Source organism: Gorilla gorilla, chromosome 23 (assembly GCF_029281585.2).
Source record: "Gorilla gorilla gorilla isolate KB3781 chromosome 23, NHGRI_mGorGor1-v2.1_pri, whole genome shotgun sequence".
Classification (NCBI taxonomy): domain Eukaryota; kingdom Metazoa; phylum Chordata; class Mammalia; order Primates; family Hominidae; genus Gorilla; species Gorilla gorilla.
The window spans coordinates 30,978,520-31,001,749 of NC_086018.1; the positions used below are offsets into that span (position 1 = coordinate 30,978,520).

Consider the following 23,230-nt stretch of genomic DNA (forward strand, 5'->3'; position numbering starts at 1 on the left):
GATAGGCACCAGGCAACTAGGGACAGCCTCCACTCTCCAAGGCCGGTTGAAATAATTCAAACTCACCAATCCTAAACCTGTTTCCCCTGCCTTGCTCACTCCTCCCCATAAATTCACAATAAAAGCTCTCGCCCACATCTCCCTATCGTTCCCTCTGTCTATGAACAACCATGGTGCTCCCCTGTGCCCCCCGCCTGCATGTGGCATGGGGTGCTGTGCCTCCTCCTTCTAGAGGACTGTGAGTGTAAGAGCTCCTTCCTTCTTGACAGTCATGCATGTGACTGCACGTCCTGCATGCTCAACTAAAACAAATCCTGGGTATGTTTAAGACAACAGGCTCTGACCAGCTTCCCCATGCCCCTTAGGACTTTCGACAGGTGTCAGGCCTCTGCTGGGTTGCCGGGTACAAAGCCTGGGACACACTGACCAGTGTGGATCATGTCACAAACAGTGCTGAGCGTGGGGTCAGACGGACCTGGGTTTCAATTGTATTTCTAGAACTTCCTAGCTCTGGGATCTTGGGGAAATCACAGGCCCTTTTGCCTCAGTGGCTCTACCTGTAAAAATAGGGCATAAGGTCCTGACCCTGTCCCTATCCTGAGGCTGCTAACAGGAACTGCAGGAGAGAGTGAAGGTGAAGTTTCTCCAGAGTGAAGCCCACACCACCATAAACTGTCTTTAGGGTACCCAAGGGCCGCTGGCACAAAGGTGTGTTTTTGAGTTGTTCAGTCTAGAAGAGGGTTTCTCAACCTTGGCACTATTGACATTTTGAGCTACATAATTCTTTGTTGCGGAAGACTGTTTTGTGTATTGTAGGATGTTTAGCAGCATCTCTGGCCTCTACCCACAGGTGTCAGGAGATCTCCCCTGTTGTGACAACCAAAAATGTCTCCAGGCATTGCCAAATGTCTCCTGTTGGGGGGATTGGGGCAAAAATCACCCCTGGTTGTTAGCTACTAATACAGAAGAGGAGACAGATTAGGCTAAGCGTTATCTTCCTCTTTCTAGCATTTCTCTCTTTCTCTCTCTTTCCCTCTTTCTCTCTACCCTTCCAAGGATGCCCAACAGTTCACAGAGTACCCAGGTACCTCTGTGGTACAGTAGGGCTCTAAGGAGTATGGTTGTTTCAGTAGACACTCTACGCTAGAAAAAGTAGAGTTGTGTTGTCAGTGGGTTTTGGTTTCACCCCCATCATATATTTACCAACTGAGCTCATCTCATGATCCAACCACTTTATCCATAATTTACCATCCTGTTTAAGTAGCCTCGTACCAACCCCACAGAATGTGAGAACTGCAAGTTCTTTTCAGGTCATCCAGTGGGTTTGGTCTTGCTGCCAGCTCTGGCTGCTGTGCAGAGAAAGATAATGAGGCCGCCCCTCAGCTGGGCTGGAAGGCATTGCCTTCATTGAACAGCGGAGGGCTGGGGGTTGCACATGCTCTGTATATTTCCCAGTTCCTCCTTTTACAAAGAGTCAACTTACATCCAAAGTTCCCTTAGTGTTAACTAAAACAGACCAAATTCTCAATGTGTGCTGGACATAGTAGCATTGCGGTTACTAGCTCCATTCTGTGAATAGAGAAACATTAGCTTGGAACCTTGAACCACTCCCTTGAAGTCCCCCAGGTAACAGGAGGCAAAGCCACGATTCAAGCCCTTGTCCATCTGATCCCGGGCACAGCTCTGTCCATCAAACCAAAGTGTCTCAAAATATGGCTTCTTCCTACTGAGGCAGCAAAAAAATGTTCCTCCACACAAATAAAATACTATAGAGGAGTCAGTGAGAAGGAGCCTGTTTACTTTTAGAATCTATCTTTTTTTTTTTTTTTTTGAGACAGAGTCTCGCTCTGTTGCCAGGCTGGAGTGCAGTGGCGTGATCTTGGCTCACTGCAACCTTTACCTCCTGGGTTCAAGCAATTCTCCTGCCTCAGCCTCCTGAGTAGCTGGGTCTACAGGCGCCTGCCACCTCACCAGGCTAATTTTTGTATTTTTAATAGAGACAGGGTTTCACTATGTTGGCCAGGATCGTCTCGATCTCTTGACCTTGTGATCCGCCCACCTCGGCCTCCCAGAGTGCTGGGATTACAGGCGTGAGCCACTATGCCCGGCCTACTTTTAGAATCTTAATGTAATTTCCCATTAAATACATGCAGAGAACAGTTAAGGTAAGACTGAAAAGAAACCCAAAGCCACGCGGAAGCAGTATGATGGGGAGAGCGGATGACATCCCAGGAATGAGGCGGCGAGTTAGCTGTGGGAGTGAGGAGGACACAGTGTTTTATAGAGCATGGGCAGCTTGGGAGCCAGATGGAAGCCAGACAGACAGGAGTTCAAATCCTGGTTCTGCCAATTCTAAGCTGCGTTGCTGGGCCTCTCTGAACCTTTGTTTCTTTGTCTGTAATAGTAACAGGTAACTCACAAGGTCACTGTAAGCAGAAAATTGGATTATAGATAGTAAAATCTTGGCAGAGTATCGGCATCTATCTATCTATCTATCTATCTATCTATCTATCTATCTATCTATCTATCTGTCTGTCTTACCTACCTACTTATCTACCTATCTCTCTCTCTATATATATAAATATTTATCTATCAATATAGATAATAATGACTCAAACAATTTCTCTCTATATGGGTATAAATGTATATACATAGATTTGTGTATGTATGTATATGTATACATACATTTATATAGAGAGAGGGATAAATGGCTTAAGATATTATTATTGTCTCTATTATTGACATTACAAAATACTTTTTTTTTTTTTTTGAGACACAGTCTCACTCCATCACCCAGGCTGGACAGCAGTGATGCAATCTCGGCTCACTGTAATCTCTGCCTCTCGGGTTCAAGCCATTCTCGCGCCTCAGCCTCCGAGCAGCTAGGATTACAGGCATGTGCCACCATGCCTGGCTAATTTTTTTTTTTGTATTTTCAGTAGAGACAGGGTTTCACCATGTTGACCAGGCTGGTCTCAAACTCCTGGCCTCATGTGATCTGCCTACCTCAGCCTCCCAAAGTGCTGGGATTATAGGCATGAGCCACTGTGCCTGGCCCAAAATACTAAATTTAATGAAGGTGTTTAGGGGAAGGAAAACCTAGTTCTGAACTGATTAGAGACCACAAAACAGAAGCCTGGAGAGAGAGTTAGGTTCTAGAGAGATGGAGAAAGCATAAGTATATGGATGGATGGATGGATGGATGGATGGATGACTGAACAAATGGTCAGATGCATAGATATTCATTATATAGAAATAACATTTTTGGACACCAACATGCAGAACTTGAGGGAAAGCCACCATAAACAAGAAACCTTATAAATTAATTATTTGCCTCCTCCAATGTCTCTCATGGGGACCACTAAGCAGAGAGCGGAAAAGAGAGGTGGTGAGAAAACGAGGCTGGTGCCAGGTTAGGAAGGGCCCTGGTGCTGCCTAAAGACTTTGGCCTTCATCCCATAGACATTGAGGAGCCTGCACCGTGGAGAGCTAAGGGAGCCAGTGAGAGACCAAAGCAATTGTACAAGAATAAGCAAATTAAGACGAGTAATCAAAATCTGGTTCTGTCCAATGAATGCAAAGTTTGGGGTTTCTGGCACTTGGCTGGCCCAGCAAGGGGAGGTTCAGGCCCCTCTGCTTTCCCTTGCTTTTCCTGGCAGCACTAGAGGGGGTGAGCCTTCCCGTCTCCTCCCTGTCTGGACAGAAGGCAGGCCCTGAGGTGGGCTGGGTGGGGAGGGCACCAGTTCAGTTCCATTTTAAACAGGCCAAGAACTCACCCATTAGCTCACGAGATGAACCTCAGGGCTGTTGCTTAGGGAAGAAAGGAAGGTTCCAGCAACATGGCTTAAGAACTATCGCAAGGACAAAAAACCAAACACCGCATGTTCTCACTCATAGGTGGGAATTGAACAATGAGAACACATGGACACAGGAAGAGGAACATCACACACCGGGGCCTGTTGTGGGGTGGGGGGAGGGGGGAGGGATAGCATTAACATGTTAAATGACGAGTTAATGGGTGCAGCACACCAACATGGCACATGTATACATATGTAACTAACCTGCACGTTGTGCACATGTACCCTAAAACTTAAAGTATAAAAAAAAAAAAAAAAAAAAAGAACGGTCAGAAAACCCAGAGAGGTTGTCTGTGGTCCCTGAGAACATGGATCTGAAAAATTGCTTTAGGCTGTAAGAAGCCGGTCATTTTTCAAGTCTGGCTGGGCAACAGGTGAGTCAGGGGAAAACAGGTAGACACAGGTTATGATCACAATTCTGCCACTAACTAAGCAATGACCTATTCAACCTTGCCAAGCCTCAATTTCCTCATCTGAATAATAATGAGCCTTACACCTCAGGAGTTGCTGAAGGACGAAGTATGTTGAAAAGTTAAACACATGAGGGCAATGAAAAGCACATCACTGAACTAATAGTTTATTTTCCTTCTTGACCATATACTCAGAACTCCACAAGTACAACCCTTGATGCCCCATGACAGAACTTAGCTCCATTTCCTGTCTGGTGCTGACCTTTTATCATTGCCAAGTTCTTCCCCTTAGGATGTCTAAAGTCAGACTTGGCAAGGAGGAGACAAAGGCAGATGGTAGTTTGACTCTACAGTAACCAGCAGCATGACCCAAGCAAGAAACTGCACCTCGGTCAGTCCCCATTCAACAGACGAGATAGAAAGGTGGTCAATGCAGGGGTCAGTGGTATGGGCTCTGGAGCATCTGGGTCTACATCTCAGCTCTGCCATCTCCTAGCTGTGTCGCCTCGGGCAGGACACTTAACCTCTCTGAGTCTCAGTTCCATCAGTACTCTGTGGGGTGGTGATGAAAATTAAATGTATGCAGATAAACTGCTTAGAGGATGGCTTGCACATTGTGTAAATGTTAATGTCAAATCTTGCTTTACCTGCACTGTACTATAATATATCAATGATTTATCTGCATGATTCCTGCAGGGCTAATGCTTCGTTTGTGTTGTTTACCATGCCAAAGGCTCTTTGGGTTCTTGCAGTAGCATAAAGCTTTTCTCTTTAGCTTCTCTCATCTTTCCCTACTCTGGATAAGTTTGAGAAATATATATTGAACACAGATTAGGTATCTGGGTCCTTGGAGCACCTATTATGTACCAAATAAGTGTCCTGCCAGCCTCCCCACCACAGTCTACCATAGCACTGTGTACCCTACTTTCACGGCTCCTAACAGTTTGTAATTATGGTGCGTACGTGTGTGTGTGTGTGTGCATGCTTGTGTGTGTGTGTAAGAGAGAGAGAGAGTGACAGATAGATAATATGATTAATTTCTGGCCCCTGCCATTAGATGTTAAGTTCCATCAGGTAGAGATTCCATCTGGCTTTTTTGTTGTTGTTGTTGTTGTTTTAAGATGGAATCTCGCTCTTTCGCCCAGGCTGAAGTGAGTGGCACGATCTCGGCTCACTGCAAGCTCTGTCTCCCGGGTTCGCGCCATTCTCCTGCCTCAGCCTCCCGAGTAGCTGGGACTACAGGCGCCCGCCACCACACCTGGCTAATTTTTTGTATTTTTAGTAGAGACGGGGTTTCGCTGTGTTAGCCAGGGTGGTCTCGATCTCCTGACCTTGTGATCTGCCCGCCTCGGCCTCCCAAAGTGCTGGGATTACAGGCGTGGGCCACTGCGCCCAGCCAGATTCCATCTGTTTTTAATCACCATTGTAACCTGAGCACGCAGCACCTAGGCAGTCAATGAATATTTGTGGAATGAATAAAGATACTGTCCCTGTTCCCAACGAGCCCAGAGTCTACAGGGAGCGAGGGGCAGGTGAATTAGTAATCTCAAAGTCATCTGGGAAGTGTGGTGTAGACACACGTATGAGATGCTGGGGGAGTACAGGGAAGAGGCACCTCACCCTGCCTGGATGGAGGGGGAGGGCAGAGGAAGCAGCACAGACATAATGTTGGAGCTAATGTTGAAGAATCTATGGCAAAATCTAAGAAAGGATGTCCCAGGAGGAGAGACTTGCATAAGCAAAGGCATGGAGATGTGACTCCAAGATGGTATTACCATGTGTGGGCATTGGGGAACCACAGCAGTTTGGTGAGACCGAAGTCTAAGGTAGAGCACGGGAGGAGATGAGCAGGGAAAGGCAGGCAGGGGTGAGCTCATGGAGGGCCTTGTGTGCAGAGCTTGAGACCCCCAAAACAAGTCTAATGCACAGGTCAGCCCTTTATGCATGAGAGGAAAGTCACCAAGCCTTCCCTGGATTTTACTTCTTCAGGATACACCTTCCCAGATGAGCCAGCATAAAGATTAAGAACCATAAACAGGCAGGGCGTGGTGGCTCACACCTGTAATGTCAGCACTTTGGGAGGCCAAGCTGTGGGGATCGCTTGAGCACAGGAGTTTGAGACCAGTCTGGGCAATACAGTGAGACCCTGTCTCCACAAAATATTTAAAAAATTAGCCAGGTGTTGTGGTGCACACCTGTCATCGCAGCTACCCAGGAGGCTGAGGTGAGAGGATGGCTTGAGCCCAGGAGGTTGAGGCTGCAGTGAGCCATGACTACACCACTGCACTCCAGCCTGGGTGACAGAGTGAAACCTGTCTCAAAAAATAATAAAATAAAATAAAAAGAACCATAAACACAGATTCTTCAGTTAAACTGACTCTGAATTCCAATTCTGCCACTTGTATGCTGTGTGGCCTTGGGTAAGCCTCAGGTTCCTCATCTGGAGAATGGGGGAACTCATAGTACCTGTTCATCAGAGTCATGATGAGGATTAAACACACTAATCCATATGAAATGCTTAGCGTGTGCCTGACACTTAGTAAGCATGTGATTAGACACTGCCTAGGATCATTAATTCCTTCAGAGCCCAGGCTGTACAGCTGCCACCTGCCTCAGGCACTGCCAGTGGAAACTCTCAGGTCACCCTCTAAAACTCCCTGAGATGAGGGGGCCAAGACTGGGCCAAGATGGGTCCAGTTTAGGTTGAATTCTATTGTAAAGTAAATAGTGCCTTAGAACTACTAAAATCCTATGTGATACTAAAGATAGACATTGTAGGGCACATAAACTCATTCTCTGATATCAGCCTCCCAGCTCCTTCCCGAGGGACTAGAAAATGCGCCCAGACTGTGTATGATCCAAAGGAAGTCATTTCAATGCCTAAGTCCTGTTGATATGTCAGCTCACTCCCCTCCTCAGGAGACTCTGCTTAGAGTGGGCTGGGAGATTCCTTAGACAATCTAATAGATTAGTTTCCAGTTTAGCATAACAGCCAGACAGATTTTTGCGGTGAAGTCATCCAAGTCAATTAAAAGGCATTTTTCCCTGCTGTGAGTTCAGAAGTCCCTTTGGTTCATTCCAGTTTTCTGGGATGTTTCATAATAGATTCCACCCTAGGTTAATTAATAACCCTTGATTCCCACTGAAATGCAAAGGCTCAAATCCACTGTGTAAGCACATCCGGGCAGAGGCTGCTGGCAGGGCTGGGGTGAGCCCAGTGGGGGCTCCTCTCATCAGGGAGTGGGCCAGACCCCAAATGGTACAGACAACAGCAGAGCTGGCAGAAAATGTAGAGTAGCCACACAAAAGCTGAAGGCCACGCAGGAGAAGTGGTGTAACCAGGGGCAGTAGCGCATGGGGAGGGAGATCATCAACAGACGAAGGAATCACAAGGCTGGGGATTAGGCAGATTGGGAGCAAGTTGACATGTGCAGTGTGAAATGGCTTAGTCCAAGTGGCTGGACTAAGATGGTGAACAAGAGGAGGCTGGCAATGGCTCGCTTTCAAGAAATGCCAGCTGAAACACATCATGTGGGTCTGACTCCATCCTCTCAGTCTTAAGAAAAATAGGTCATCTCTTCTCTTCCAGTTTCAAATACGAATTACAGGTATGAGAACGGCTCAAGTGGTTAAGGAACACAGTGGCGAGGATGTACATGCATTCACTTAACACTTATGAAGTCCCTTCCATGTGCCTCCTACCCAAGCATCATATTCAAGGATAAGATGACTTTTGCACCAAATCCAGAGCTGAGTTTTTCTGCCTCCAGTCTCAAGCCACCATTCCTATCCAGCGAATCTTCTAAGACCACTGTCAGCCTGCGCATTCTAAAATGAAATCACGGTCACAGCACTCCATGGCTTAAAAAGTTCAGTACCTACATCCTGCCTCTAGGACACAATTCTTAGTTGCATGCCTTGCACTAATAGCCCACCCTGAAGAGATTGCCCTCCACCTTCTTTGTCAGCTTCGTCTCCCACCACCCCTTCTCATGCACGGCATACCCTGGTCATTTGCCCTGTATGTGACAAGCTGAGACTTGAATCATGCTCTTTAGCTAGAAGGCCAAATGTGCACATCTGCCCACTCACCCTCACCTAATTCTTGTCCCCAAACCCAGCTGCACATCAGGTTCTCTGTGAGGTCTTTCCTGAGAACATCCCAAGGTTAGACAAATCTCTATGATAGAGAGATCCTCGTCGCAACACATTTTGGCCACTGCCTTCAATGTCTATCTTCCCACCAGATAAAGAACCCTTTGAGTGTGGAGGGCTCTGTCATTAGGACAAAGTACAGAGCAGGTGCTCGGTGAGTGCTTCTTGAATGAAGGAACAGGTTCAGATAAGACAAGCTCTGTTTGTTTTGTTACACATCCTTCAAGAAGTGAAAGGGCTTACTAAGTTCTCCTTCAGAATGTCCACTTAATTTCCACTGGAGTCTCATTTATCAATGGTACTAACAGGGGGCCGTGCTCATGCTGATGAAGTGGTGTGGCAGTAAGGAAAGGTGAATTTCCAAACACAGCAGCTAAAGGCTAAGGAACTGAGCTAGGTTTCCCAGTGCAAGAGGATGGACTCCCTTTGACTCCCATGCATCCTTCCTTCTCATCTCCAGTGCAGGTGCTGAATGGTGCCACCAAACCAGGATGCTGTACTCTCCTCCAGCAGAAAAGAAGAGGAGAGTCTAAAGGGTCACGCAATGGGCAACACAGTCCACGTTGTGTTCAGAATCAGCGGGGCTCATTCAACCTTGGTTTCGGCATTCCCCAGCCCTCACTGCTTGGAGCTCTCCTTTGGCTATCAGCTAGGGTTCAGCACTCTATCCTAGGCTCCTCCCAAGAAGAAGGCTTCTCACAGGTAAACATGAAAAACATAAACTTCGTTTGTTTTTGCTATTTTTTTGCTTGCTATTAAAACCATCAGAAGGGACTAATGGCTTCTTAAAAGGGAAAAACAAAAGATGGCATGGGCAGGCGGAGAAATGCAGTATGAAAAGCAGGGACCCAGGAAATGAAAGCTAGTGCTCTCCACACTTTGGACTCCAACAATAATTTCACGTGTGTGCTAAGTCACTTCCCCTCTCTGAACCTTTCAGCTGTTAAACAAGGCAGCAGGATTAGATAATCTCCTAGGACACTCCCTGGCTCTATCCTTCTATGACTATGTCACACCTTCAACTCACTCACGCATTCACTCAACAAACATTCATTGCATTTTTACTTCAGGTCCACAGTCTGTGCTATCTACTACCAAAGAGACGTTAGAAATGGATGACAGGTGCCAACTGAATATTGTATATCAATGGGAACTATGATTGAACATATGTGTAAATAATCAAAACACACACATAAACATGAGCTTTTTATATTTTTTATCCCACAAACTGCACTGCAAGCTTCTTCAGTGCATGGATTATATCCTTTCTATTTCTGAATGCTTCAAGAGACTGAAGCCTAGAAATTACTCAGGCAAATGTGTTCAGTGACATGAAGCTGATCATAAAAATAGTTCTAATATTTATTAAGCACTTTCTATATGCTAGGCTCTGCTTCAAGTGCTTCATACAGTCTTACAGTAACTTATTTCAGTCTCACAACTATATGCGCACTTATTATTATATGAGGAAACTGAGGCATGGGGCAGTTAAATTACCACCTCAAGGTTACTCAGGAAGTGGTGGGGCCGGGATTCAAACCTAGTTGATCTGGCTTGAGAGTCCGAGCTATTATACTATCCAGATAGTCTAAAGACATAGAGCTTAGCTGGGCGTGTTGGCTCACACCTGTAATCCCAACACTTTGTGAGGCCAAGGTGGGAGGATCACTTGAGCCCAGGAATTCAAGACAGCCTGGGCAACATAGCAAGACCCTGTCTCTATTTGGAAAAAAAAAAAAAAGATATCACGCCACTGCACTCCAGCCTGGGCAACAGAGTGAGACTCCATCTCAAAAAAAAAGGGAAAAAAAGGTAAAGACGGAGAGCTACGTTTAAAGACAATAATGAACATCAACCCTTGGGGGAAAACAATGAAAAAATATAGAATTGTTAACAGAGAAACTATGCAGGAATAAGCCAGAAACATGAAATGATGAATAATAACCATTGGGGTTAGTCAAGAAAAGAGGACTGTTTTGCTGGGAAAACACCTCATATGAATTTGTAATTTACCCAGTAGATCAAGAGAGTAGGGTGAGATAGGAAGATACTGTGGGATACGTACTCAAGCTGGGAGGGGAAAGGCAAAAAGCTTTATAAAGACAAATGCATGACCAGCATATATTCTGATAAATGTACTTTGATTAAGAACTAAGACCTTGGAGTTAGCCAGACCTGGGTTCAAATCCCATCTTCACTGCATTCTTACTAGCTGTGTCACATGCCTGGGCAATTTATTTAAGCTCTCTGGGGCCCAGTTTCCTCAGCAACAGGCATACTGTGTGGATTGAATGAGTTACTGCATGGAAAACACTTAATGCGGCACCTAGCAAATAGTAAGTGTTCAATAAACTTTGCTTCCATCATCAATGTTATTGTTTCTCCATTTTCTGTAGAGTTCTTAAGTTGATGAGCCTAAAGGTAGACCCAGGAAGCTGATAAACCTACATTAATCAATGCCATGGTTAGGAAGGGAAACACTCGCTTCTCTAATGAGTTATGTTTCAGCTAATGGGCCCTAGTATTCCACCTGCTTTTTTTATCCCCCCAGCTGGTTCTTAGATTTGAAAAGAAAAAGGCCTCCATGGAGACCTGCACGCTTTTAAAAATAATACAAAACAGAACGTCTGAGGTCAGGGTAAGCCAAGCCAAACAAATAAATCTTGCAGGACTGTGTTAACAAAACAAGGCTTAGTGGATCAGAGCGGGTAGAGTTCTGTCCGACTCAGTCCTGCAGAGAAACACCAAGCTCTGGTGAATTTCAAACACAAGGAGGTCAAATAGGAAGATCAAATTATGGAGCACTTCAGAGTTCAGCATCCATGCCTGGGCTGTAACCAGGAAAGCATTCTGTGCAGGATGGACTCCAGAACTCACGGGTCACGTACAGTCCTAGAAATCGAGACCAGAAGAGTCTTACGGATGAATTCTATATGACCTCTATGGAGAGTAATTTTGCAATATCTTTGAAAATTATAAATGTGTTCTCTTAGGTTGGGTTCTCTGGAAAGCAGACCCTGGGATGGATATTAGCCTGGGGGGAGGTTTATTAGTGAATTCCCTGGGAGCTCCATCACTGGAAGGGGGAAGAAAAGAAAGGAAGCAGGACTGTGAGAATTTGGGCCACACAGCCGTCTCAGCAGAGGTCTCCGGCAACTCTGCAAGAAGCTCTGAAGCCGGACGGCCCTTCAGAGTTATCCCAAACTGGGGTGATGGGGACAGGGATTTATTATAGCCTTTGACGGCCAGTCATTGGATGTAACTGCCACCAGGAAGGAGATGTGACCTTGGAAGAGGCAGCTCTCCTCATCTGAGGCACTTTCAAGGAGGAATGACAGAGGAATGAAGAAAAGTCCTTCATTCCTCAACGTGCATTACAGCATCCACCACCTGCAATGCTTTTGGAACAAGTTATCCTATTTCTAGAAGTGAATCCTACAGATAGATTAATAAATGTTTGAAATGACATAAGTTTAGCATTGTCTATAATAGTAAAATTATGGACAACAAATTATGGTGTATCCACATGACAGACCCCAGGCCATCATTAACAAGAATGAGGCAGGTCTGCATATACTCTTATGGAATAAACTCCAAGAAATATTAAGTGAAAAATGAGGGTGCAGAGGAGTATGGATAAGGAGAAAGGCATGTGTAGATGCCAAGTAGCCAAAGGGGTGGACTGTGCCAGTCACTGTCTATTGCCACTCATCCTTCTATAGTCTTTCCTGCACTATGGGAGCTGAAAGCCTAAAATCTGCATTCCCCAGATCCTTTTGCCACATAATTTCAGCTCATTTCTACCAATGGGAGGCATTCATGCAGGAATTGAAGGTAGAAACAAGGCAGCAACAATTCTGCTTCTGGTGGTAGTTACAGAAGCTTCACCAACAACTATAGCAGTTTGAACAAGTGGTGGCAATTCCTGCAGCCTCAGTGGAAGCACAGGTCTGGCTAAGTGCAGTAGCCCACACCTGTAATCCCAGCACTTTGGGAGGCCCAGGCAGGAGGATTGCTTGAGCCCAGGAGTTCATGAGCAGCCTAGGCAACATCGCAATACCTTATCACTACAAAAACTAAACAAAGAAAAAAAAAAAAAAGCTGGGCATGGATGGTGGTGCACACCTGTGGTCCAAGCTACTTGGGAGGCTGGAGTGGGAGGATCACTTGAGCCCAGGAGTTCGAGGCTACAGTGAACCATGATTACACCATTGCACTACAGCCTGGGTGAAAGAGGGGGACCCTGTCTCAAAAACTAAATAAAACAAAACAACAACAACAACAAAAAAGAGCCCAGGCTCCTGATTCCTCAGTGACAATAGTGACAGTGACAAACAGTGAATGTAGGACTGTTGTGCCTCTGGGTAAAATGATTTCCCCTTTTGATCCATTTGTAATCAATCCTCCTTGTTAAATTCCCTCTGAAATACATAGCATGGTTGATGTTTTTCTAACCAACCACCCTCTGTGAAAAGCATATACATGTATTTGCTCGTTGCATTTAAAACTTCTCTGGAAAGCTGCCCAAGAAACTAGTGATAATATTTAAGTACATGGAAGAGAACTAGATTGGTGCGGGCAGAGTGGGAGGCAGACTTTTCACCACATACCACTGTGTAGCTTTTCAATTTTTAACTATTTGAATATACTACTTTTACGCACCCCCCAAAAAAGAAAAAGATTAATAAAGGTTATCTCCTATAAGCACATTAATTTCCTGTGAAATATTCCCCGAGGTAGCCACCCAGTTTCTGCCACAGCATTTCCAGCACAGGAGGTGCCCTACCTACAAAAAAGGCATGGCCCATTCCTTATTAGTCAGCACTACTTAACGGTTTCTGTGTAGACCAAGTTGAAATCCATCTTCCTGTAGGATTGCACCAATAGACTGAACTCGAACCCCAGTGAAACAATAGAGGGTGGTGCTTAGCACAGAAACCTGGGTTCAGATTCCTCCTCTATCACCCATTTCTGCTGCTTGTTTAACATCTCTGAGCCCCAGCTTCTTCATCTGCTAAAAGGGACAAAGTACCCATCTTTTGTTAGTTTGTTTGTTTCAGATAGAGTTTTGCTCTTGTCGCACCCAGGCTGGAGAGCAATGGTACGATCTTCGCCCACTGCAACCTCTGCCTCCTGGGTTCAAGCGATTCTCCTGCCTCAGCCTCCCAAATAGCTGGGATTACAGGCATGCATCACCACGCCTGGCTGATTTTTGTATTTTTAGTAGAAACAGGGTTTCGCCATGTTGGCTAGGCTGGTCTTGAACTTCTGACCTCAGGTGATTCGCCTGCCTCAGCCTCCCAAAGTGCTGGGATTACAGGCATGAGCCACTGCACCCAACTCAAAGTACCCATCTTAAAGAGGCATTGTGAGGTTGAAATAAGATTATGCATGTCAAGTGCTTTAATCAATACTTTTGGTTATTGTTCTTGATATTTACAACACTGGAAGAAAAAATATACAGTGGATAAGAAGAGGACCCTGAAGTCAGACTGGCTAGGTTCAAAAACAGACCCATGCCACTTATTAGTTGGGCAACCTTGGGCAAGACACTTACTCTCTATGAGTCTCAGTTTCTGAAAGATGGAGGTGATAACAGTGCCTACTTCACCCATAAAATGCATTTAGCTTTATCTTATAAGGACTCAACAAATGGTAACTTACTTTATCAACCATACTTGTTCAAGAGGTAGATATTTGTAAAGAGTAGACTGGGACCTATCAGAGACCTTTCTTCCTCTGGACTAAACATCTCCAGTTCCTTAAACGAATCCTCTTTCCTTATTGGCCTTAGTTTCCCTTACTCCAATCCCTTTTCAGAAGGCATTCCAGGTTGCTGCAACCCCCTTCCAGTGCAACACACAACTGGATCTCTTATTAGAGTGTCTCACTAGCATTGTGTGTGTGTGTGTGTGTGCATGTAAGAGGGAGTGTATGAACTATCACCTTCCTGCATTCTAACTGCTGTGCTTTGATAGTGCAGCCTGAAGTGACATCAGGTTTTAGGGGAGTAGCAATCTCAACTGTAGTTTATTGAGCACCTAATACATGTGCCGGAAACAAATGTTCAGCATATTACATTAACTCATTTTGTCACACAATAACTCTAGGGAATAAAATTTATTATCATCATTTTCAGGTGAGGAAATTGATTTAGAGATGTTTTAGGTAAAAAGCAAACACAGCTAAAATATGACTGAGCTGAGATTTCATCTTCAGTCTATCTTACTCTGGAGCCACGATCTTAACCCCTACACCGCATTTCCTCCCACACATATTAAGCTGTGCTCAACTCAAATGTTAGGTCTTTTTTGTTTTTCTCATGTGATGTTAACAAGATAGGTGTCCCCAGCTGGGTGCAGTGGCTCATGCCTGTAATCCCATCACTTTGGGAGGCTGAGGTGGGTGGATCATGAGGTCAGGAGATTGAGACCATCCTGGCCAACATGGTGAAACTCTGTCTCTACTAAAAGTACAAAAATTAGCTGGGCCTGGTGGCAGGTGCCTGTAATCTCAGCTGCTCAGGAGGCTGAGGCACGAGAATCACTTGAACCCAGGAGGCAGAGGTGGCAGTGAGCGGAGATCTCACCATTGCACTCCAGCCTGGCGACAGAGTGAGACTCCGTCTCAAAAAAAAAAAAAAAAAAAAAAAAAGTCTCCTTAATCCTGCTCCTTCACAGCTGAGTTTTTTAACTCAGCCCATCAGCTTAAGGTCGTCAGTCATCATTTTTTAGTTTTTGTAGAGACAGAGTCTCGCAATGTTGCCCAGGCTGGTCATGAACTCCTGGGCTCAAGCAGTCCTGCCTGGGCCTCCCAAAGTGCCGGGATTACAGGCGTGAGCTACTGCAACCAGCCAAACCTGCACTCTCCCTCTCACTGAGGCTGCAGGAATTGCCACCACCGACTCGACTTTATATTGTATTCCTATTCAATTTGATCACATCAAATTTAATCTGGCGTATTCTCTCTCCCGTCTAGTTTAAAGTCATTAGCAAATGTAATTTCATAAGTCACTAGTAAGAAGGAAAACAAAGCCAAGGACAAAGCCTTTTGGCAAGCCATTAGATTTCTCCCAAGGTGTATTTATTTCTATCAAGTAATCATTTCCTAATGAGGATGATGTTCAACCTGTTACCAAACCACCAAACTGAATTAACATCCAACTTCCACTTCTCTATCTTGTTGACAACTGTTTCTTGAAATATCACCTGGTTTTTATGGTCAATATCTACAGCTAAGGTCCATTCTAAGAAATGTTGTCCCAGAAAGAATTGTGGGTTGAAGGCTGAAGTGCATATGAGAAAATATAAATACGGGGTCTGAAGTGTTTAAAATATTTTAAGGGGAATATCTCATCTTTCCATTCAGAAGACACTGATGATAAATACATAAAGGGCAGAAGATGAACAGGTCTCATAACAGCAGCCTCTCCTGGACAGTTTCCTAACCCCATCCCAACCCAATATTACACAAGGACAGTATTCAAAGGAGCAACTAGTATTCATATGTAAATCCATGGGTCGTCTGGCTTCCTTCATTGGATTGGGAGTTGCTCAAGGGCAGGGTTTATACCTTCTCTTGCCTTTTTCTCCACCTGCTAGAGCAAGGCATTAGTGTTCTTTCTGCCTTGGTACCTCTGTCAACAAGGAGGAAAGACTGGCCATGGTGATTTCAGTCTTCTCTTTTAAAAATTAGAGACTGAGGCTCTACCCTAGAAAGTCCTAGTCCACTGATGTCCCAGAACTGTGAGTCTACTTAATATTAATCCATTCATCAACCTCATTGCTTGGTCCCACAGAGGGGTGACTTGTGCCTGTGGAGAAAAAGACCCTTTGCCTCAAATATAAACAGAGGAGAGTTTGACATGCCAACCATCCTGGCCTGATCCTCTCAGACCCTACTAGGATACTGCTGTGAGGGCCCCGCAGAGCCAGTAGGGCATTCTGGGTAATAGAATGCAAAACGTGCTGTCTCCCCCACGGGCCTCCCCAGGGTTTCTTGATTCCTGGCTCTGTAAAAGTTGAGGCAAGCAGTTTTTAGACTGGGGGGAAGAGGATGGAGAGAAGGGGCGGAGGCTTCCTCTAGGCCAACCACAACTAACTCATTCGCTCTGTCCAGCAAAACCCAGACAGTGCAATTATCTGGTTAATTTGGCCCTTGGTTGGGAGACAGGATCCCAAAATGTGAGGCCAGCTCAGACTAAACAGTGGCTTCCGTCCTGAGACTTTTCCCAAGTGCTAAAGGATGCATGTGAGATTCCTGGGGGGGGTTGCTTGTGTGTTCCACCCATTGATACAGATGGGCAAAGACAAGTGATTCTGATTCCAAGATGGATTTGGAAAGGTATGTCTTCTGGGGAAAAATGCCCAAATGACCTGCTAATTGGTTTCCTGGCTAATTCACCTTCTGGCTTTCATAGAGGGGCAGGTTGGAAATCAGAATGACTCTAAACTAGCCAAGGTTTCTCAGTGTGATTGTAGACTTCATAGACTGGCCGACGGGCCCCAGAGCCCCTGGGTGAGTTATTCTTAGGGCAATTCCCTGATGGTCCTGCTCATAGATTTTGTACCGACAAGTTAGGCCAATGGCATTGCTAAGATAAAAGGGGAAAATTAAAACATGCCCCTGGGATTTCCACACATGGGATGAGGCAGGGTGAGCTCAGCTGGCAACCAAGTATTTACCAGATGGTTTATGGAAAACCCAGATTTTTGAGGGGAGATTAAGAAGTGGTAGCCGTGTGTGGTGGCCTGTAATCCCAGCACTTTGGGAGGCCAAGGCAGGCAGATCACGAGGTCAAGAGATTGAGACCATCCTGGACAACATGGTGAAACCCCATCTCTACTAAAAATACAAAAATTATCTGGGTGTGGTGGCAGGTGCTTGTAGTCCCAGCTACTCGGGAGGCTGAGGCAGAAGAATTGCTTGAACCCGGGAGGCAGAGGTTGCAGTGAGCCGAGATTGCGCCACTGCACTCCAGCCTGGCGACAGGGTGAGACTGTCTCAAAAAAAAAAAAAAAAGAAGCGGTGACTTATCGCCCCTGGAAACTGACAAGCAGCCTGGAATCTGTAGAATCTATCAGTTATTCATCCTGCAAATATTTCCTTCAATTCTCTTTTGTGCCAGGCCCAGTGCTACTTAGGGTAAGATCCAGACAGTCATAGTCTCTACCCTCATGCAAATCATCCCACTCAAAATGTATGGCTAGAAACTCAGATAAGGGCCAGGACGAAAAAGTTGAGGAGCTATGAAAGGGAATAACCTGATTTAAATCTGGAAAGACTCAGAGAAGGAGTCTTTGAGGAAAGGATTGTAAAGCTAACACTTCAAAGAACCTAATTTGCTTTTTGAGGAAGATCACTCTAGCGTTGGGATGAAGAATACATTGGAGATGGGTGGAAAACATGAAGTTGTGAGGCTGTTGAAGAGGAAGACTGGACGAGAGTTGAGGGTGGTCCAGCCAAGGATCTAGGTGATGGGGATGAAGGGAGAAGTGGAGGGACTAGGAAATATCAGATGCGGAGTCAGCAGGGTCCAGTCATTGAATGGGTGCAGTGGTACAGGGAGAGGGACACATCCGGGAGCCAGAGCAGGTTTCTGGCTAAGGTGGAAGGTAGATGGCCACACTTTTCAGTGAGAGAGAGAATTAGGGAGGAGTAGGGTGGGCGCAGGGGAAGATGATGTGTCCTATTTTGGAGAACCACACCGCACTCCCTGTCACTCCATACCCTGTACTTCTGGTCTCCTTATCTTTGCTCACACTGCCTCCTCCATTCACACGCTCTTCACGCCACCATCTCCACTTGTTGACACCCTATCCATCCTTTGATCTATTTCAAACACCACTCCCTCCTCGAGGCCACACCTGAGTCTTTCAGTTGACTGTGACCTCTGCTGCCAGGAGTGCTAAGTTTGGACCTCTCATCCCTGGCTTCTACCTGTAAGTTCAAATCCCAGCTTCACTGCATTCTTACTAGCTGTGTGACCTGCCTGGTCAATTTATTAAGCTCTCTGAGCCCAAGTTTCCTCAGCAACAGGCATACTGTGTGGATTGAATGAGTGACTACATGGAAAACACTTAATATGGCATCTAGCAAATAGTAAATGTTCAATAAAAGTGTGCTACCATCATCAATGTTATTGTTCTGTAGGCCAGGTGTGGTGGCTCACGCCTGTAATCCCAGAAGTTTGGGAGGCCACGGCAGGTAGATCATTTGAGGTCAAGAGTTTGAGGCTAGCCTGACCAACATGGTGAAATTCCATCTGTACTAAAAATAGAAAAAAAAATAAAAAATAAAAAAATTAGCCGGGCATGGTGGCACATGCCTGTAGTCCCAGCTACTCAGGAGGCTGAGGCAGAAGAATCACTTGAACTCGGAAGGCAGAGGTTGCAGTTCACTCCACTGCACTCCAGCCTGTGCAAGAGAGTGAGACTCCATCTCAAAAAAAAAAAAAAAAAGAAAGAAAAAGAAAAGAAAAGACTTAGCTCACCTCTCCTCCTAGACCACAGGCATTTGGAGACTGGGCCTCTTCTTCTATATACTCATTCTCCACATGTTAGCTAGCTAGCATAGTAGACTCTTGACAAATATTTGCAAAATGAACAAAAATAACCTGTTCTCTGCCATGGAAGGAAAACCAGTAGACATTGGGTTGACTTGAAAGCCACAGAATCAAATTGAAATTCAAAGTGCAGGTGTTTTAATATGAAGCCAACTTAGTTTGCTTAGAAGACCTTTCTGTTTCTCTGACACGGTAAGCTCAAAAAGTGCAGGGAGAAGAACAGTCATGCCCCCCATTTTAAAAATTGTATTTTGAAATCATTTTTACAGCAAGGACCTTGTCTATGTTATTTACTGTTTGCCTTTGATGATGATGAGGAGGAGGAGTAGGAAGAGGATAAAGAATAATGATGCTGATGATAAATGGGTAACATTTACTAAGTGCCCAGTATGTGCCAGGTACTGTTCTGAGCACTTTTCATGGACTAACTCGTTTGATCCTCACAGCACGCTATGAACACAGGCTGATGCTATCATTGCCCCAGTTGGACAGATGAAGAAATTGAACTGGAGAGAGTGTAAGTATTGCTCAACCAAGGTCACAAGGTTAGTAAGGGGCAGTGTTAGGATTCAAACCTGGAGTATGGCTCTAGAACCTATGCTCAAATGTGCTCTCCTAAGGCTGAGCACAGTGTTTGGCAGACAGGAGGTCCTCGCTGAACGAATAGGAGAAAGCTTTGATCTGGAGCCAGGAGACCACACCTTCCACTCCTGATTCTGCCACTGCCTCCCTACACAGCCCTAAAAAAATCTGTGTTTCTTTCCACATAAAATGAGGGACCTGGATATTGATATTAATAGCAATAGCAAGAGATAGTATTTGCAATTCTGGTCCCTTCTGAGGTTTTAAATAATTTAATCCCCACAATGATATAAGGAAATCAAGGCAGAGAGAGATTAAGTCACCTACCCAAAACCTAGAAAATGAGAGAGGCAGGATTCAAGGCCCTTCATTACGTTCCTAAACTATGCTCTCTAGCCCAGGTGGCTGCAAGGAGATGCCCCAGGGGCCAAAAGGAACGGTATAGAACAGACAGAAGTTGGGCTCCACCTGCCCATTTCCATCAGAGCAGCTCTACGTGCCTCTCTTTTGTAGAATGAGTTCCTATTTGACATTTCCCCTGAAGAAAGGGTCTCTGCTAAAACATAAAAGGTTGGAAACCACTGGCCCAAACAATTCTGAAATTTATTGAGACTCCCAAGTATAAGCTTGGACTTTTCTGGTAATCTTGGCTCATTATGACCACATAAGATGGGGACCAAGATTGCATGTAAGAACAGCCCCAGCGGCAGAAAAGGTCAGATGACAGTGCTAAAGACACAGCTCCCACCTACCTGCTCCACTCGGATCTCAATCTCTCCATTCACCTTCTTCCCATGGAAATACTTTGACCTGTAAAGGGGAAGAAATCAGCTGAGTAAGGATGCAGGCTGTTTTACTCTTTTCTCCCTTCTCCCAAAGGCCTTACCCCAGAGGTGCACATTGAGACACATCCTCAGCCATCCTACTGTCTCCTCCCACCTTCACTACTGATTTTCTCAGTCTTTTTTTTTTTCTTTTGAGATGGAGTTTCACTCTTGTTGCCTAGGCTAGAGTGCAATGGCCTAGTCTCGGCTCACTACAACCTCTGCCTCCCAGGTTCAAGCGATTCTCCTGCCTCAGCCTCCCGAGTAGCTGGGATTACAGGTGCCTGCCATCACATCCGGCTAGTTTTTGTATTTTTAGTAGAGATGAGGTTTCACCATGTCGGTCAGGCTGGTATCAAACTCCTGACCTCAGGCAATCCACCCACCTCGCCCTCCCAAAGTGCTGGGATTACAGGCGTGAGCCACCGCGCCTGGCCGATTTTCTCATTCTTTATAGATGGTGTGTGGTAGAGGGGAGATGGCGGATAAGAAGATTGGAGGCTCAAGTTCTAGTTCTGTCACGTCACTTGACCTCTTTGCATCTCAGTTTTAGCATCTGTAAAATAATGATATTAATAATTTTGCTACAGGCCGGGCGCTGTGGCTCACGCCTGTAATCCCAGCACTTTGGGAGGCCGAGGCAGGTGGATTGCCTGAGGTGAGGAGTTCGAGACCAGTCTGACCAACATGGAGAAACCCCATCTCTACTAAAAATACAAAACTAGCCAGGCATGGTGGCGCATGCCTGTAATCGCAGCTACCCGGGAGGCTGAGGCAGGAGAATCGCTTGAACCCGGGAGGCAGAAGTTGCGGTGAGCCGAGATCACGCCACTGCACTCCAGCTGGGCAACAAGAGCAAAACTCAGTCTCAAACAATAATAATAATAATAATTGTGCTACATATTTCTAAGGGTTACTCTGAGGATTAAATAAGAAAAAGGATCCCACATAAAAAGGTTTGAAATGATGGCTATGCTGACTATCCTAATCTAATCATTATACATTACATGTATCACAACACCAATACGTACCCCATAAATATGTAAATTATTATGTATCAATTTTAAAAGAATTAAAGGATGTTTATCCATATTTTTCTTAAATTCATGATTTTCATCATGTTATCTTCACATATATGTTAATCCTGTCTCCCCTACCCTTTGAAGGCAAAACCACACATGGTTTATCTTGGTATCCTCCAACCCTCCAATTTAGTCTTCAGAAATATGTTGAATGTATAAAAGGATGATGATTGCTAGAAAGTGTGTAATTTAAAGACTTTAGAAAATACAGTTTTGTTTGATCCAGTTTCATTCTCAAGTATATATGTTTGTGTTCTTTTAACATTAAAAATGTTATGGCATTTTAACTCTTAACAAAAATCAATGTTTTAGTGACGCCCATTATCCAAATCTTCTAACTATCCAAAAAAGAGAATCCTACAAAAATAAATAATGCAGTATTGTTTTACTGAGTTATACCTATATGCCCCACATACTCCACCAAAGACTTATTATTGATCTATCCAGTCTCACCCATTTCTCTATTTTTCTATTTGTCTAATAAAGCAGTCCTCATTTGTTCCTTTGTCTATCTGCCATCCGTCCGTCCTTCCTTCCTTCCTTCCACAGACTTCCTTCTACATCCCTGCCTCTGTCTTCCCCATCATCAGTACATGACATCCCTATCTACCCATTGTTTAGACATCATCCCTACACTCACTGATTCTACATTTTAATTATTTCTCAAATTCATTTACCTGGTGATTTTTCTCCATAAGCACCCTAATCCTGACCTATGATTCATCTCTATACTGAGAGTCTCTTCATATTGTTTTCATACTATTTATTACAACAATAATTATAATTAGTAACTGTGTTTAATGTCTGTGTACCACTAAACTATACCACAGCTCCTTGAGGTCAGAAATAACCTATTGTATTCATCACTTTCTTCCTAACACCTACCAGAGTGCTTAACACATAATAGGAAATTGATTAATATTTGTTGAATGAATACATGAGTGAATGGACTGATGAAAAAACACTTGTTGAGTATCAACTCTTGTGCTAGAAACTCTGCTATAGAGTTTAACCTACAGCCTTTCTCATTAATGCTCACAACCACCACCACAAAGTAGATATCATTATTTCCAACTTACAGATGAAGAAACTGAAACCCAGAGAGACTAAATATTTTGCCTAAGGGATTTGAACCCAGGACTTCTAATTCCATATCTGTGCTTTTGCTCAACTCTGAAAAATAGCAGTGAAAATTGGGGTCTTTATAGGTTTGGATATCGTCTCACAAAAAGTAACAAAGTTTCCATTTTCTCTTTTTGATTATTGGTATGATGACACTAATAGTTCTTGGTGACTTGCTGTGAACTGAGCATTGTGTTAAGCATTTCCATAAACCTTCTCTGGGACGGAGACAGCTCTTTGCTTCCTAATACTCATTCTCCCCTTTTCCCACAGTAAGAGAGTTGACAGATTGGTACATAAAAATGTGTACCCCAACTCTCCCATCAGCTGGATGCAGCCACGTGATTTATTTCTAATGGATAATTTTTTAAGCATTAAACAACCTTCTTAGTCTCCTATTCTTTTCCTTGGAAGATGGATGTCATCACCCATTATTTTTCAGCCTTCCATTTGTGAAAGAATCCTTTCTACAAATTCACTAACTGCTTCAGCCTGCTTCCAAAGTCTCTCTACCTACTCTTAGCTGATGCTGGTGGAGTTAATCTCTTCCCAAAACTGACTGACAGCTCTGATATTAGCACCACTTTTTCTTACGTCCTGATGGGCTTAGATGTCAACTAGGTGGTAGTTTAGT

The 23,230-nt window shown here is 44.6% G+C and overlaps 1 protein-coding gene across 8 annotated transcripts in view; it reads right to left on the reverse strand.

Moving 5' to 3' along the window:
• Positions 1-23,230, reverse strand: part of SYN3 (synapsin III) — a 553,389-nt gene that overhangs the window by 455,718 nt on the left and 74,441 nt on the right. For all 8 annotated transcript variants that reach the window (XM_031005415.3, XM_019018272.4, XM_019018273.4 and 5 more), the window contains exon 3: positions 20,321-20,378. In XM_031005415.3, the coding sequence (XP_030861275.1) occupies positions 20,321-20,378 (58 nt within the window). The remainder of the gene's footprint in view (positions 1-20,320; positions 20,379-23,230) is intronic.